This window comes from Lemur catta, chromosome 6, assembly GCF_020740605.2.
Source record: "Lemur catta isolate mLemCat1 chromosome 6, mLemCat1.pri, whole genome shotgun sequence".
NCBI classification, from domain to species: domain Eukaryota; kingdom Metazoa; phylum Chordata; class Mammalia; order Primates; family Lemuridae; genus Lemur; species Lemur catta.
In genome coordinates, this window is record NC_059133.1 from 17297010 (window position 1) to 17313072 (window position 16063).

At 43.7% G+C, this 16063-nt stretch overlaps 1 protein-coding gene across 2 annotated transcripts in view; it reads left to right on the forward strand.

The window, feature by feature from the left end:
- NT5DC3 (5'-nucleotidase domain containing 3) overlaps window positions 1-16063 on the forward strand; it is a 56532-nt gene that overhangs the window by 13508 nt on the left and 26961 nt on the right. Inside the window, exons 2-4 of one of the 2 annotated variants that reach the window (XM_045553089.1) lie at window positions 6329-6513; window positions 14191-14265; window positions 14731-14786. In XM_045553089.1, the coding sequence (XP_045409045.1) occupies window positions 6329-6513; window positions 14191-14265; window positions 14731-14786 (316 nt within the window). Of the gene's footprint in view, window positions 1-6328; window positions 6514-9963; window positions 12738-14190; window positions 14266-14730; window positions 14787-16063 lie in introns of those variants that run through there. The other variant, XM_045553090.1, reaches the window with a different exon arrangement.

Below are 16063 nucleotides of genomic sequence, written 5' to 3' on the forward strand. Positions count from 1 at the left end.
TTTTCTATTATTAGAAAAATATTAATAAGTACTACCTCAACTTAGAAACAAAAAGCACCTATACTTATAAAAATGTTTCTAATCTCTATGTATACTTTTAAAAGGAATTTTGAAACCTTGCTGCTTTCAATCTACATGTGAACTTTTAAAAGATAACGTCAAGTAATGTTAAATAAATATGAAATAATTCATAAAATACTTGGAATATTTGTGAGTATTCATGAACTACATGAATATTATGACATATAAAGAGAAGTTGAGAGTTGGTCAAATTAGAGAAAAACAAATATCTTAACTCTGCTATAACATTTGTTGATTTAGGAACATAGAAATGGATTACAAAGAAATGTGACCTTGAGCTGTCAATCTCACCTCATTTTCATTTTCTTCCTCTGTAAAATGGACATGATAACTAGTGCCTCACATTAAGCGGCAGCTACATTGCTTCCTGTAGTGGCTGGTACATAGTAAATGCACATAATTATTACCCACTGGAAGAACTTGGTCCATTGAGCACTGGGGAGATTCTCAGAACACTTGGTGGTAAATGGGGTAGGGAAATGGAGGCTTTCCCCCTGTTTTTTGTAACCTCTAAAATTCTCTAGGAAATTTTTTCCTCCTTCCATTTCTTCTTTAGGGCTTCAGATCTCTATATTCTTTTTCTAGGAAAACAGCTTGAAATCTAGTACATATACCAAAAGGAAAAATCATACCTAACTAACTACAGAAAAATGCTATCTTAATGTCTCTGGGATTGTGGTTTGCATTATCAATAACATTGAACTTTAAGGATTTTCAGGTGTCTTTCAGCTTCTCATTTGATCACATTCTTGTTAACACATTTTGGTTCCTGGGTTCAAATATCTGAAATGTATATGTGGGCCTCCAAATGGAGCATGTTTTCCCCAGTTTTTGCTTGATTAATATCACTGTAACAAAATCTTTGTATATAAATCTTTATCCACATCTCTGAATATTTCCTTAGCATAGTTCCTCGAAAGAGAGTTACTGGGTCAAAGGGTATGAATATTAAAAAAAAAAAAAAGAGTCTTAGTACTTATTGCCAAGCTGTTTTCCAGAAAGCTTGTGCTGATTTATAATTAAACAGCCAGAAACAAGGCTGCCTGGGTCCCAGCACCAGCTAGCTCTGGGTTCTGTCATTATAAATATAGCAAGACTAGAATACCCACAAACATAATACACAAATAACACTAGTAACAAAAAGACCGCTGCAATCTGACAGGAGGAAAATAACGCCTTACTTTTATTTCTTAGCCAAGTAACACATGCTTATTATAGAAAAACATGTGAATGAAATAGACAATAGAGCCATTTGTAATTCTGCCTTTCAGAGAGAGCTACTATTAACTGTGTTTAATTGCTTTAATTTGCTTTTTTTGATAATTAGAATGGTTGAACGTTTGTGGTTTTTAGCTATATAATTTCCTCTTGTATGGATTTTTTATATTAAGGATATTAGTCCTTTGCTGTTTGTCTTTAAATGTTTTTGTCTAATATACCCCTCCCCCCAAGTTATTGTTTTTGATATTTTTGGGTTCACAGATATTAAAAATTTTTTTATTGTAAATCTATCAGTACTTTCCTTCATGACTTATTCCATTGCTTTTTTTTTTTTTTTACATTTGGAAAGTTATGTTTTATTCAGAGAGGAAATAGTGATCTATATGTGTCTTCTACCTTTTTAATGTTTAAAAAAATGTTAACTCTTTGATTCAGACGGTGTTTGTTTTGCAGCATAATATAAAGGAAAATCTTACTTGACATTCTTTGCATATACTGATGAGTGTTTATACACAGACATTAGACAAAGAATAGTCCAGGCAGATTTAACTCAACTAAGTAGATGCTGGAGAACACAGAGTAGTGGATCACCCATCTTGTTGAATATAGGGCATGTGAAGAAAAATTTAAGATTGGAAAGATAGGTTAAGATATAAATGGGGAATGCCTTTGATGCTAGGTTATAAGTTAAAATTTGTAGTCAGAATTTTGAGCGGCTAAACATCCTTAAAATGAACTTTCAGTTAGGACTCCTTTGGCTGCAAGCCATAGAAAACCTAACTCAAACTGATTTAATTTAAGCAAAAATAATTTAAAAAGAAGGAATTTTATGGGCTCATGTGATTACAAAATTCAGAGGTAGTACTAGCTCCAAGCATGACTTGGTCCAGGAGTTCTGGTGATGTTATTGGGTGGTTTCTCTTTGTCTCTTGACCTTCCTCTCTTCCCCACTGGCATCTTTTTCAAGTTCTTTGTAGTGGCCCCTCACATCTCCAGATTTATATCCTGTTAAGTCCAGGTTTGGAAGAAAAGAGCGCCTCTTCTTTGCAAATCCCCAAATTGACTTGATTGGACTCATTGGTTCACTTTGGCTTCAGGGAAAGTATGATTATGATTGGCTGGAAGGGGGCCTAGTCTGCCCCAAACTAATCAGTGTTGGTAAGGGAATTCAGGTGCTCTGTTAGGCCAGGCTTGGGTCACATGGCCTCCCCCTGGAGTCAGGAATGGAAACCCCAGAGACCAGACAGTCTGGATGTTGGGGAGGGGAGGTTTCCCGAAGAAATTTAGGGTATTAGAGGAATAGAAGGTGTATTAGTCAGGTTAGGCTGGGTTATGCTGCATTGACAAGCAACACCAAAATGACTTACTACAGACAGGCAGCTATAACCAAAGTTTGTTTCTGACTCACGCAAAATCTACTGGGGACTTTGGCAACTCTCCAGGGCAGTCAGCTCCATGTGGCAGCTTAGCCTTCCAGGCTTCTTTATCATGTGTGGTAGACACAGGTGTCCTTAGTAGGCACAGTGGGAGAAGGGAGTGTGCCCCACTCTGGCTGCCCAAGATCTGTTGGCTAGAGCTGACCAGAGCTGGGGGTGAGGACTTGGGGGAGGATTGTAATCCTCTCCCTATGCCTGGGAGGAGGGACCAGCTGGACGGGGGTGAACATGAGATGGCACAGCCATGCTGGGCAGGCACAGACAACTAGTGCCCACGACCATCACTTGCCCCACGCAGCCTATGGGACCTCGGTTTGTCAGACCCATCGCTTACACTCTCCTGTCCTTATCCGATGGTTCCTGGGATAATGCTGAGAGCAGTAATGTATTCAGTAAACTCATAGAGGTCTCTAGTGCTGTGTGCCCAAGAGCTAACTGATAGTCACAGCGCCTTTCTGAAAACATTAGGACTGTCCCTTGACACGACTCAGGCTGTGGGTTTCTGCTGGGCACTGTCTCCACACACTGCTCTCCGATAGACAGTGCTGGCCCTGCCAGGGTCAAGGCCTCTGTGCAGGGGGAGTCAGTTAGTTCTCCTGAACTTTAAAGGAGAGGAAGTGCTGGGCAAAAACTTTACCTCCCAAGCTCAGATCATTACGTAATTTAAATATGTTTCCTTGAAGAGGTGGACAGTATCTGACTTCCCTACCAGAATGAAGTTCTGTCTTCTTTCATGTTTTCTCTCTGTGGGTAGTAAAGATAAAATTTAGGCAAGGAATGGTATTCTTCCATGGCGGTTTTTTCTTTTTTTTTTCTGAGACAGAGTCTCACTCTGTTGCCTGGGCTAGAGTACTGTGGCTTCAGCTTAGCTCACAGCAACCTCAAACTCCTGGGCTCAAGGGATCCTCCTGCCTCAGCCTCCCGAGTAGCTGGGACTATAAGCACGCACCACCATGCATGGCTAATTTTTTCTGTTTTTAGTTGTCCATATAATTTCTTTCTATTTTTAGTAGAGATGGGGTCTTGTTCTTGCTCAGGCTGGTCTCAAACTCCTGACCTCCAGCAATCCTCCCACCTCAGCCTCCCAGAATGTTAGGATTGCAGGTGTGAGCCACTGTACCCAACCCCGGTCATCTTAAAAAAATAAAAAATGGTGCAGCAGCTATGGAAAACAGCAGGTTAGCTCCTTAAAAAATTAAAAATAGAATCACCACATCATTCAGCAATTCCACTTCTGGGTTTATATTTAAAGGATTGAAAGCAGGGACTTGAGCAGATATTTGCGTAGCATGCTCATAGCAGCATTATTCACAACAGCCAAAAGGTGGAAGCAACCCCAGGGCCTATTGATGGATGAATGGATAAGCAAAAGGTGCTACATACATATGATGGAATATTATTAAGCCTTAAAAAGGAAGGAGATGTTGACACTTGCTGCATCATGGATGCACCTTGAGGACATTATGCAGAAAGACTGTGTGACTCCACTTCTGTGAGGTACAAAGAGTAGTCACATTCACAGAGACAGAAAGCAAAATGGTGGTCACTGGAGAAGGGGGGATGATGAGTAGTTTAGTGGGTATGGAGTTTCAATTTTGCAAGATTAAAAGAGTTCAAGAGATGGATGGTGGTGATAGTAGCACAACGAGAAGAATGTACTTAATGCCACTGAATTGTATACTTAAAAATGGTTAAGATGGTAAATTTTAGGTATATTTTACCACAATTAAAACCGCAAAAACCCAAACCAAAACAAAAAGCTTACAGGTTTTCCCCATGTGTTGTTCACCGTACTTACCAGTGCTCTGTGGGATGAGCAGAGGAAAAACTGGAAGCTGTTGGGTGTGCCCCCGGGGTTCCCAGGGCGCCACACTGTCTGATGGGGGGTGTGCAGTGTCCAGCCCGGCGGGGCCACGTCGGAGCCCAGTTCTGGTCAGAGCTTGGGCCAGAGCATCGGGGCTGTCTCTCCGTTTCTTGGTCCTGACTGTATAGTGTTGCTGTCATCATCCATTATGTACAAAAGGAATTCACTTTCTAAATTTGTACCCATTTATGCTCTTGTTTCTGCTTTGAGAAAATACATAACTGACGAATTAGTGAGGGGGCATTCAGTTTATCCTTTGGAGTCTAAAGTTTAGACAGACTGTTTTGCTTTTTGTGAGTGGTTGATTCTTTTCATTATTCATGTTTGTTCTTAACTTTGTTATGTGATGGCTGCACCGGGAGCTGAGATCTTTTAAGCCTCTGATGCTGCTCCTCGTGTTTATTTTGAGGATGACAAACATCCACGCTTTCAGGTGATGCTGTCTGTGTGATTAATGCACCTCGGGTGTTCGCTGCAGCAGGGGAATTCCGTGCAGCTTTTAAGATGTGCTGGTTGGTTGTGATTTTCCATCGTAGCAGTTTCTCCTTGAGGGCTTCACATCGTCTTCTCAAGTAATAGAAAGGGAGATAGACTTTCTCGCCAACACCACTTCCAAATATAAACTTCTAATAAAACAGGCTGTTAGAACCTCCCTTGGAAAGGTCATTTGTGAAAGTGGAGCTTTTGGTCACTGTGTAAGCGATCCTGCCTTACTGACATCATATGGACAATCCCGTGTGGTCATATTCAGAAAATAGCATCCTTTGCAGTGGCCCATTGATCATGTAAGGCCAGAAGATTTTTGGTATTAGATACTGAAGCTTGGCACTGGCGGCTTCTCTTCTTCAAGACCAGCTCTTGTGAACTACCTGCCTACAAGTTTTACAAAATATTATTGTCTATTTATCATCCTCAGATCTGTCTTATTTGCAAAAGAAAAATAAAAGCCACGGTTATTGTCTCATTGATTTTGACAAAAGAAACTAATGAAGCAATGGAAGTATTGGTGAATCTTCACTGTTTGGGTTTTCTTTTCTTTTTGCTCTGTTTGTTTTTTTTAGAGACAGGATCTTGCTCTGTTGCCCAGGCTGGAGTGCAGTGGCACAATGGTAGCTCACTGTAACTTCTAACACCAGGGCTCAAGCGATCCTCCCATCTCAGCCTCCTCAGTAGCTGGGACTACAAGTGTGCACCACCGCGCCCAGCTAATTTTTTGATTTTTTTTGGAGAGGCGGGGACTTGCCATGTTGCTCATGTTGGTCTCAAATTCCTGGGCTCAAGCGATCCTCCTGCCTTGACCTCCCAAAGTGCTAGGATTTCTCGCTTGGCCTAAATATTCTTTTTCAGTAACAGTTTTATTAGGATATAATTTACATACCATGCAATTCACCCATTTAAAGTCTCCCCATGCATTGGTTTTTAGTATATTCAAAAGAGGTTTTCAACCATCACTGTCACCGCAATCAATTTTAGAATATTTCCATCACCCCCCCCCAAAAAAAATTCTATACCGATTAGCAGTTACTTCCTACTTGCCCCCAACCCCCCAGTCCTAGGCAACTGCTAATCTACTTTCTGTGTCTATGGCTTTGTCATTGCTGTACTTTTCATATAAATGGAATCATGGCGCACGTGGTCCTTTGTGATTGGGTTCTTTCACTCCACGTATTTTCAAGGTGAAGCAAATCACTCCTATATTCTAGTTATTTTTTTCCTTTCCTTCCAGAATTGGTTCCTTCAATTATGAGCAACTTGTTGAATCCAGATGCCATTTTCTCAAACAATGAAATGAGCCTGTCAGACATTGAAATCTACGGCTTCGATTACGATTACACCTTGGTGTTTTATTCAAAGCACCTCCACACGCTGATATTTAATGCTGCTCGGGACCTTCTCATCAATGAACACCGGGTAAGAACACAGGGGCCATTCAGTCCCCTCCCTCCCGCTTTCCTCTTAGAACAACCTCGAGCTGACGTGGCCCCATGCCTGGCACAGAGAAGTCGTTTAGTAAATTGTTGCTGAATGAATGAGTAGATTTTGTTCCATTCTGAATTTTCAAATGACTCTTATCTGGAAGATAGTTTTTTTTTTTTTTTTTTTTTTTTAATCTTTAGATGTCTCTCTGGCCAAAGACTGTCCCCAGGTCCACATTAGTGGAGACGCAGCAGGAGATGTCTGCATTCTCACGTTTCACAGAGCAATAGCAGTTTCTCCCAGAGCTTGACAGAGTGGCAGCCTATTGAATTGTGGTTAGGAGAAATTCTGCAAATGATAGGCAATGTTTTACCCTCAATACTGGTTTGAATTGCTAAGAGTAAAGAATATTTGAATGTCTTCTGAAGCACAGTAACACTGAGAGCTTTTAATGAGGAAGGACAAAAAGAAAATATTCAACGCTAGTGTTCTCTGGTCTGGTTGGGGTACACATTTTAGGAGTCAGGATGAAAAGCATCCTCAGAGGTCGTGTGACTAGTGTCCTCTGAGAACCCCCTAGAGCAGCCTGAGAAGTCTGGCTCGAATCTCCATCTCTGACAGGAGCACCTTACCCCAGGAGGCCGTTCTGGTTTCTGGGAAGTTCTTCCATGGGTTGAACAGTTCCGCCTTCGCATAGTTTTCACCATTGGTCTCTTTTCTTCCTTCATCCATTCCTTAAGCCTTTAGCAAGTGCCTTGTCTGTGCCAAGACCTGCGGTAGAAGCAGGGAGGATGAAGGAAGGTGAGTAGGAGACAGGCATTGCCCATGGAGAACCAGCAGCCTCACTGGGGAGCCGGTCATGTAGATGGATAAATTATGAGGCTTCTATAGACACCCAAATGGAGAGGTAAGGATGCTCTGCCAGAGGGAACTGGAGAAACAAGTAAGAAGTGATATTTCAGCCTCCTCATGAAGGATTTTGCTGGCAAAGGTGGGCTGGGGGAGGATGGGTGTGAGTAACCTAGAAATGCAAATCATACAAACTAATGTTTTATTCCTGACTGTCTGCGTACCAGACATATAATGGGCTGGTGTGTAGACCAGCCCATCATGCCCTCCAAATCTTCTCTTTTCCCAGGCTAATCATTATTAGCTGTTTTAACCATTCTCATTTGTCTCTTTTCGTTTCATCATCCTGGTCACCCTCCTTTGTGTGTGCCCTGGTTTGTCCCTCCCAGATGTGAGGCCTTGAACTGAAGGTGTTACCACAGGTGGGGTCTGACTAGCATGGAATAGAGGGAGACCATCCCCTCCCTGGTTCTGGATATTATACTTCTATTAATGCAGCCAAAATTTTCATTAGTTTTGGATCCTGACCATTTGATCCAGTATGTATTTTCTGATCCCCCTCAGCTTTTGATTATCAGTGGATCTAAGCAACTCCTTTTGTCCTTATCTAAAATGTAGAAATGGTATTTGCCAAAAAGAACCTTCTCTTCTGTCACTAAGCCAACAGCCGGCTTTCTTTAGTTATGGCCCGTTTACCAGAGCTAAAACCCCCAGCCACTTGCCATCCAGCAGCAGGTCTTCATTTGCTCAAGAGACTGTCTTCCATCCCGTCTAAACCGTGGTCCCTTCCCGGGATTGTGAGATGGAGGCAGACTAAGAACGAGGGGCTTCTGCCCTTGCTTCCCGTCTGCTACCCCAAGCTGTCCCTTTACCACCCCGTGGGAGATGCTGGGAGATGGAGCTGAGGGGGTGTTGCATTGGTGCTGGCATTCTAGTCCCAGGTCAGCTGCAGGGTTTTCTGTGACTTTGATGCCACTTACAGAAAGCAGGTCATGGTCCTGACAGCACTGCTTATCGATTGCCTGCCGGGTGCTGAAAGCACAGGTTCTAAGCCCGACTGCTGGGAGTCAAATCCTGGCCTTCACCACTTATTTCCTATGTGATCTTGATCAACCCACCCAATTCTCTGGGCCTCAGTTTTCTCCTTTGTAAAATGGACATAGTAACAGTGCTTTTTTCATAGTGTTATTGTGATAACTAAATGAGTTAATATATTAGTATGTAAAGTGCCTGGCACATAGAAAACACTCAATAAATGTTAGTTATATACTAATATTCTTATTTTTAATCTGTACATATATGTCATCCCTGTTCTACGGTTGAGGAAACTGAGGCTCAGAGAGTTATGCTACTAGATCAAGGTCACAGGCCAATGGGAGGCAGAACTAGGATTTCAACACAGATCTGTCTGTTTCCAAGGGACTTGTGTGCTCTCCTGTATTCCATGTTGCCTCTTGTAGGGTTGATAACACCTCTCCATCCTATGGGTTTTTTGTTTGGATGAAAATGAAATATTCATGAAAGTAAAACATTTATGAACATAAAAAATTTATGAAATTTAGGGCAAAAAGAGATGAAATAGATGGGTAAAATAAAAGGTGCAATCATTATGATTAGAAAAGCCTCTAGATTTAAGATTATTGAAATTTCATGCTCATTACGTCTATTTGTTGCTTTGGTAAAAGAAATGTTATAATACTAATTATATCAGGCATATTAGTAGTGTCACTTATGCTTATGCAGATTTTTCTCTTGCTCTGATTTAACAAAATAATTCTTCCAAGATGCACTGAGTTCAGTGCCATTCTTTCCGGCTGAGACTGAATGCACTTTATGTACTTGGAGAGATGGAAAGACATCTGCTTTTGAGACACACAGTAATAGAACAGTAAATCTGCTATTTAGCATCTTTCCAAAAAGCAAATGTAAAAGTTCCAGCTCCTTTGTAATTACCCTTTTTTTCACAAGAACAATTTTTTTTTACAAAAATGCAAATAAAAAATTGGGTAATAACTGGATCTATATTTTCATTTCCTATGTCCACCAAGGAACAGAAAGGGACAGGTAGAAGAGCTCTCGATTTCGGATTCCAGATTCACATCTTTGTTTGCATTCTCTTCTCATTGGTTGGCGCTGACGACCACCTGGTTGTACAGATCCCAAGGGCACCATCAGCTGTGAGCCCTTACACTCAGTATCCCACATCTGATTGCTCAGCAAACTCTGTGTACCCTCTCTGTCTTTTAAATTTTTAGTTTTAGGACAGTTTTAGGCTTATGGAAAAGTTGCAAAGATAACACTGAGTTCCTATGTAAATACCCCATGCCCAGCTTCCCCTGATGTTAACATTTTACATTACTGTGGTACATTTGTCACAACTAAAGAACAAGTATTGGCCAGGTGTAGTGGCTCACGGCTGTAATCCTAGCACTTTGGGAGGCTGAGGTGGGAGGGTTGCTTGAGGCCAGGAATTGGGTGACCAGCCTGGGCAACATAGCGAGACCCCATCTCTACAAAAAATAAAATACTTAGCCAGGCATGGTGGCACACGCTTGAGCCGAGGAGTTCAAGGTTGCATTGAGCTATGATCGTGATTATGTTCCAGCCTGGGTGACAGAGTGAGACCCTGTCTTAAAAAAAATAAAAAGTAAAAAAAAAATTGGTACATTGTCATTAGCTAAAGTCCATACTTAAGATATTTTTAGTTTTTACCTAATGTCCCTTTCCTGCTCCAGGTTCCCATCCAGGACACCACATTACATTCGCTTGTCGTGGCTCCTTAGGTGCCTCTTGGCTTTAACAGTTTCCCCGACTTTTCTTGTTTCTGATGACCTTGACAGTTATGAAGAGTATCAGTCAGATACTGTGTGCATTTTCCTCATGAGTAGACGGGGTTATGGGTTTTGGGGAGGAAGACTGCAGAGATGAGTGTGGTTTTCATCCTGTCATAGCAAGAGTCTGTGCTGTGCCCCAGGCCCCAGGGTCCCCTCCAGCCTCCTCCTACCTGCCCTTGCTGGCTGCTCTGGCCACACTGGCCTGCTTGCTGCTCCTCGAACGCCTAACGCCTTTCTACTTTTGTCTTTGGCATTGCTGCTTCCTCTGCCTTGGAACACCCTTCCTGCCCCAGGCAGCCTGAGGCTTGCTCCTTGTTTTCTCTTTTTTTTAGGTTTGCGAACCCTGGTACTGCATTTTCTTCACAGACCATGCACTCTGAGGCATTATACTCTGCACTTGTGTATTTGTTTGTGGTCTGCCTCCCTGCAGTAGAGTGGAAACTTCTCAGGGGCGGAGACTTTGTCAGTTTTGTTCACTGCCGTATTTCCAGCCCCGGGCACAAAGTGCAAGCCCAATAAACACTTGACATTCGCATCCAGGAATTCCACAGGGAAGTGACACAGCTGTGCTTCGTGCAGGGTCGGCACTCCGATGAGGTCATTCTTCCCTAGCTTCGTGTTTTGTGTGGCTTTCAGAGAGCTTTGTTTTCATGTTCTTCTGCCCAGCCTCTAAGTAAACTCATAATTTAGGCTACTTTAAACATCAACCGAGACCTCTGGAAAATGGATATGTTTATAGGTCTCTGGACCTCAGGAACGCACGGGCGGTGTTGTAAGGTACAGGTTACCAGCTGTATCCAGAGATTTTGTAATTGCAGGGGAATGAGGCACGTGGCCCAGCCGCAGGACTGTAGGAATTATACACACATGAGGATTCCTGGGTTCTCTGCTGCATTTTGGTATTAACTTTGCTTGAAGCCATAGGGACATTTCTGTAGCATTTGCAGGGGGACACTTTGCTCTTTCTTTACCAGCACACAGTAGCCTGCCCAGATTGTACCAGGGATCAAAGCAAATCCAGGCACTGAAGGAAACCCGACTGAGCCTAAATTAGAATTTTAATAAAAATCCCAAGTAAAGGTCTTTTATCTTTTATATTTCTTATTGGTTTTAGGGATACCAGTAATTTCCATGATGCCTCACAATGGATGAGTCTTGTTTTTCTGGGTGGTGAAAAAGTTTCTACACCATTAAGAGTCCTGAAAATCCAAAAAAAGAGTCTTGAAAATCTAGCCCTAAACTGCAGGGGAGGAACGTAACTGCCTGGCTGGTGTGAGCAGCTCTGGCTTCCTGGGCTGGACGTTCCTGGTGACAGTTGTTCCCAGAGGTGCCGCGGGTGTGCGCATGTGAGCGTGCCGGCAAGCAGCCCAACGTGAGGGTGTTTTTGACTTGCCGATTGTTTGGGGAAATTACAGTTTAGGGCAGGAGTGGTGCACAGAGGTCACCCTCGCCCCCCATTTCATTTTGCAGATGAAGGAAGAGGCCTTGGAGGCGACTTGCCTAGAGTCCCGTAGGAGAGTAGCAGAGGCTAGTAGAGTGGCTCCTAAACCCCAGGCCTCCTGGTTCTCAATCCAGTGATGAAGCTCAGTTTTACTGAGCACGTGCTATGTGCCAGGCACTGCCCTGACTCCCCACATGCATTTTTGGCCTTAATCATCTATACTTCCAAAAGGGTAGGACTCTTGTTATCCTTACTTTGTAGATGAGAAAACCAAGGCTCCGAGAGACAGAGGACCTAGCCCAGGGTCACTCAGCTAGCATGTGGTGGGACACCTGGTCTCTCAGCCTCGGAGCTATGCTCTTTGTTATGAAATTGTTGTGTTGAGGCTCTTTTAGCTGCTTCTGCCAGTTCTCAGGGTCATTTAGTATAGACTTTGGACCATTTGATAAATGTTGCATATCTCTCAGGGGTGGCTCTCCAAGAAAAACAGCGAGAGTGAGAGGTGGAGGATTGTGAATGTGTGCGGGGCTGTGCCCTTCTAGGGAGCCCAGATGAACCTTGTTCAAAGAAAGAAATGCCAGACTTCTCAGCAGTGTACACACTCTTATCCATGCCCCGGCTCTCAGCTAAGATACCATGAATCCTTTCAGCAAACTTACCAAGCCCCTATGAGGTGGCAGGTGCTGCTGTCCCTGGGGGTGACGAGTGTCCAGCGTGGTGGCTCAGAGTTGGTTCAGAATGCATCATGTGGTGGTTAGGGGGGACCTGGGCATGACACAGAACTGGGTTCAAATACTGACCTGATCGCTCTCTAGCTGTGTGACCCTGGGCAAATTCCTTGACTCTGATCTTCAGATTATTCAACAGGAAAACCTGCATGAGATGCCCCGCCTCCTTCTTGTTGGCATAGAGAGGAATAAGGAAGATAAAGCGGTAGAAAGTGTCTAGCGTATGGCACATAGCAAATGCTCAGTCAAGACACCTGTCTCAGTGACACTTTAAATATGTCTTTCCTCTCTGTCCTCTTACTCATTCATCACTCCTGAGTTTGAAAGGAGATTGCAGAGCTGATGAAGCCCCTTGACCCCTCTTCGGTAAGCAGAACTGTGGTTTCAGGCGTTGGGTTCCGTGGCAGCTGTGTCAAGTATGTCAGTAAAAATGCAGGACTGTACACAGTGTTCAGAATTCTTGGAGACGCCCATAAGTGGTAATATCAGTTTGGTGATTTCTTGGCACGCATGGCAGGTGGTAGATAAATGAGCCCAAATGTGACATTTGAGTCAGTGCTTTGTGCAGCTTGACTTGAGAACTTGCTGCGTGCGGGTCAACCTGGTAGTCCCAGGAAATGTTCTTGCACAAATGGGACCCTGGCCATGAAAAGTTGGCAGCGCACCCGTGCAGGGAGGTTTCCTGGGCGTCTTAGTGGTTGTCCAGGTTTTTACATAAGCAGTTTACATCATGATTGGGGGAGCCTGGTGACGTCACCTCCCTAGACTCAGGAATAGATATTCCGTCCTGCAGGCCAGTGCTCCAGGTCAGAGGGGGCATGGGGAGAGCAGGGTGAAGGACCGAGCCTGAGTCTCCACCTGCCATGCCTCAGCTGGGTGGCCAAGCCCAATTGGTTCCTCTGATGTCCCCTCTGTAAAATGAAGGTGGCAGGGCCTGCCGTGTCATAGCAGCAGAAGTGGTGACTGCAGGTTGGTGCTGCCTACTAGGTGGCTGGGGTTCTAATTCTGAGACTTGGGGAGGGAGGAGGGACTTGGAAGCAGGTGCAGTAGACAGGGAGGAGACAGTGATTTCTCATAGTGTGGGGAATGGCTTAATAGCACCAGGGGAGCTGGGCTGCCCCCAGAAGTCATGAGTGTTCTGAGACAAGGGTGTTGGAGCAGCAGCTGGGAGCCAGGTGCTGAGAAACCCGATAGCTGTGGGGGCCTCGTGGAGGGTGAGGGCTGCCAGATGTCCAGTGAGCAAAGTGATGAAGGCTATGTGGAGGGCCCCCCGTGAAACATTTTCACCTTGGGTCTCTCTGTGAAAGTTGGGGCCATCGGGGCTGCTGCATTGAGGTGCTCAAGTAAGAGCTGAATGGGTGGTTGACAATGTGTTTGGGAAAAATTATGCTTCTAGTAATAGAGGAGACCTTCCAGCTTCTCCTCTTTAGTGGCCTTAAAAACAAGAGGAGGGAGTGATGGCTCGAGGGAGGAGCAGATGTGTTGCTGGGGTCTCAGGGTTCTGGGGGTCTAGGGAACCAGGGAAGGAGGGCGCTGGGAGAGGAGAGTTAAGATGTGAGCAGTTGAGGGGGAAGGGGACGAGGCCCAGCTTGAGCTTGGGTGGATCGGCTGTGGTAGGGGCAGGTTGGAGGCTCTGTGGCCGGCGTGTTTGCCAGGAGGTGCTTGGGCTCGAAGCAGAGGGACAAGCTGTGGTCTGTCCTTCTGAGCCCACCTTCCCACCAGAGCACATCAGCTACCTCGGCCTGTGTACAAGGGCCAGATAAGGACGCGATCCTGTACTTAGTATGTTCTTGGCTGAAACCGATTCCTTTCTTCTTAGTACCCTGTGGAAATCAGGAAGTATGAGTATGACCCCAGTTTTGCAATTCGTGGACTTCATTATGATGTACAGCGGGTAAGTTTACTTCTCATGTTTTTTTCTACAGTGTAATGGTGTTTGAAAATAAAATGCACTCTTGATGCTTTTCTTTGCTGAACAGGTAAATTGGTTTTAAATTATGTTATTTAGGGCTGCAGAACCAAATTATTCAAATATCTTTGGGTAAAATCTTTTTGAAGAGACTACGTGTTAGAAAAGCATGAATGCATTTAGCTATTTGGAATGTACTATTTAGTCGTTTTGGTGTTTTGAGGAGGAGCCAGTTGCCATATCTTTTTTTTTTTTTGGCTTTTGTAGATAGGCAATTTCCTTAAAGAGCTGTACAGCACTTTAATTAACAAGCAAGCCTTTCAGGAACATACAGTGTGCTTCCTTGTTAGGGCAACCCAATGTTGATAGGATCCATGATGACTCCTGGATTGTTCATTGAATATGAAAGTTGTGCGTTATTTACATGTGCATATGTTTGTGTTTTTAAAGGCAGTATTGATGAAGATTGATGCTTTTCATTACATCCAGCTGGGAACTGTCTACAGGTAAGAGTAAAAGGAGATAAATTTACTTCACCCAGAATAACCAAGTGGCTTTGGGTTTTAGGACCCACTGACTGTTTAGTGATGAGGAGGGCTGGAGTGTGTGTTTTAGGATTCATTCATTCATCCACTCGCTCTTCCAAGAGCATTTTTTCGGACCTGCTGTCATGCTGGGTGTGGAGGGTTTGGCTTACAAGGATGCCCTTAAGGACCTTGGGGTGTGGGTGGGAGGCTACACAAGTAAATGGCTGTTGTCTACAGTGACAAAGGTGACGATGGAAATGTGCTCAGACCGTTAGGGAGCACTCTGGGGGGTCTCTGGAGGACCCTGGGGGAGGACTGGCTTCCTGGAGGTGACGGCTGAGGAGCTGAGGAAGGGTCCTGGTGAGGCTTGGAGTGGGGAGGGCCATGGGGGTGAGGCAGCAGGGTTCTGGGTCCCGCCATGGGAGTCAGATAGTTTGGATGTTGAGACTTTTTGCCCCCTGTGTATTAGAATTAGTAGAAGTACTTTGCATAGCCAGAAATCTTTGTAACTTTTAAAATGGAGGGTTTTGCCTTTTTTAATTCTCTAATTTGGGAGGGGATTTAGGAGTATGATTTGTATTTAGGTTCCTAGCTTGTGAACTTTTAAAAAAGTGTGCATATCTTAGCTTAGAGTCTTTTCTCACAAACTGTTAAAATTAATGCTCAGTTATTTATTTTTTTGTCAGAGTAAAGTATGCACACAGTTACAATCAAATGGTATTAAAGTCGTCACAGGGGACAGCAGCCTCTGTCCTCCACTCCCCACCCAAACCCTTTAAGCTCTTTAGATTTTTTTTTTTTCTGGTGTTTTTTTCCTTCCTGTTTCTAAATAATGTGCTCATTCTTCTATTTCCTAATTTATTAATTCCGGACACTGTCCCTGCTGTGATAGACCAGGGCTTAGCTCTCTGGCACTCTCCACCATCCCTGCCCCACCATCTTCACTGTCATTCTTCTCATCTCATTAAGATCTCAGGAGTTGGTGGTTGTACCAGTTGTTGTGCATGTTATGACTCTGGAGGTCTTGTATGCTCTTTTAAAACATTTATTTTTTTGATACATAATTGTACATATTTATGGGGTACATGGGATGTTTTGATAGAAGCATACAATGTGTCATGATCAAGTCTGGGTAATTGGGGTACTCATCACCTCAAACATTTATCATTTCTTTGTGTTAGAAGTATTCCAAATCATCTCTTCTCTATTTTGAAATATGCAATATATGACTGTTAGCTGTAGTCACCTACTGTGCT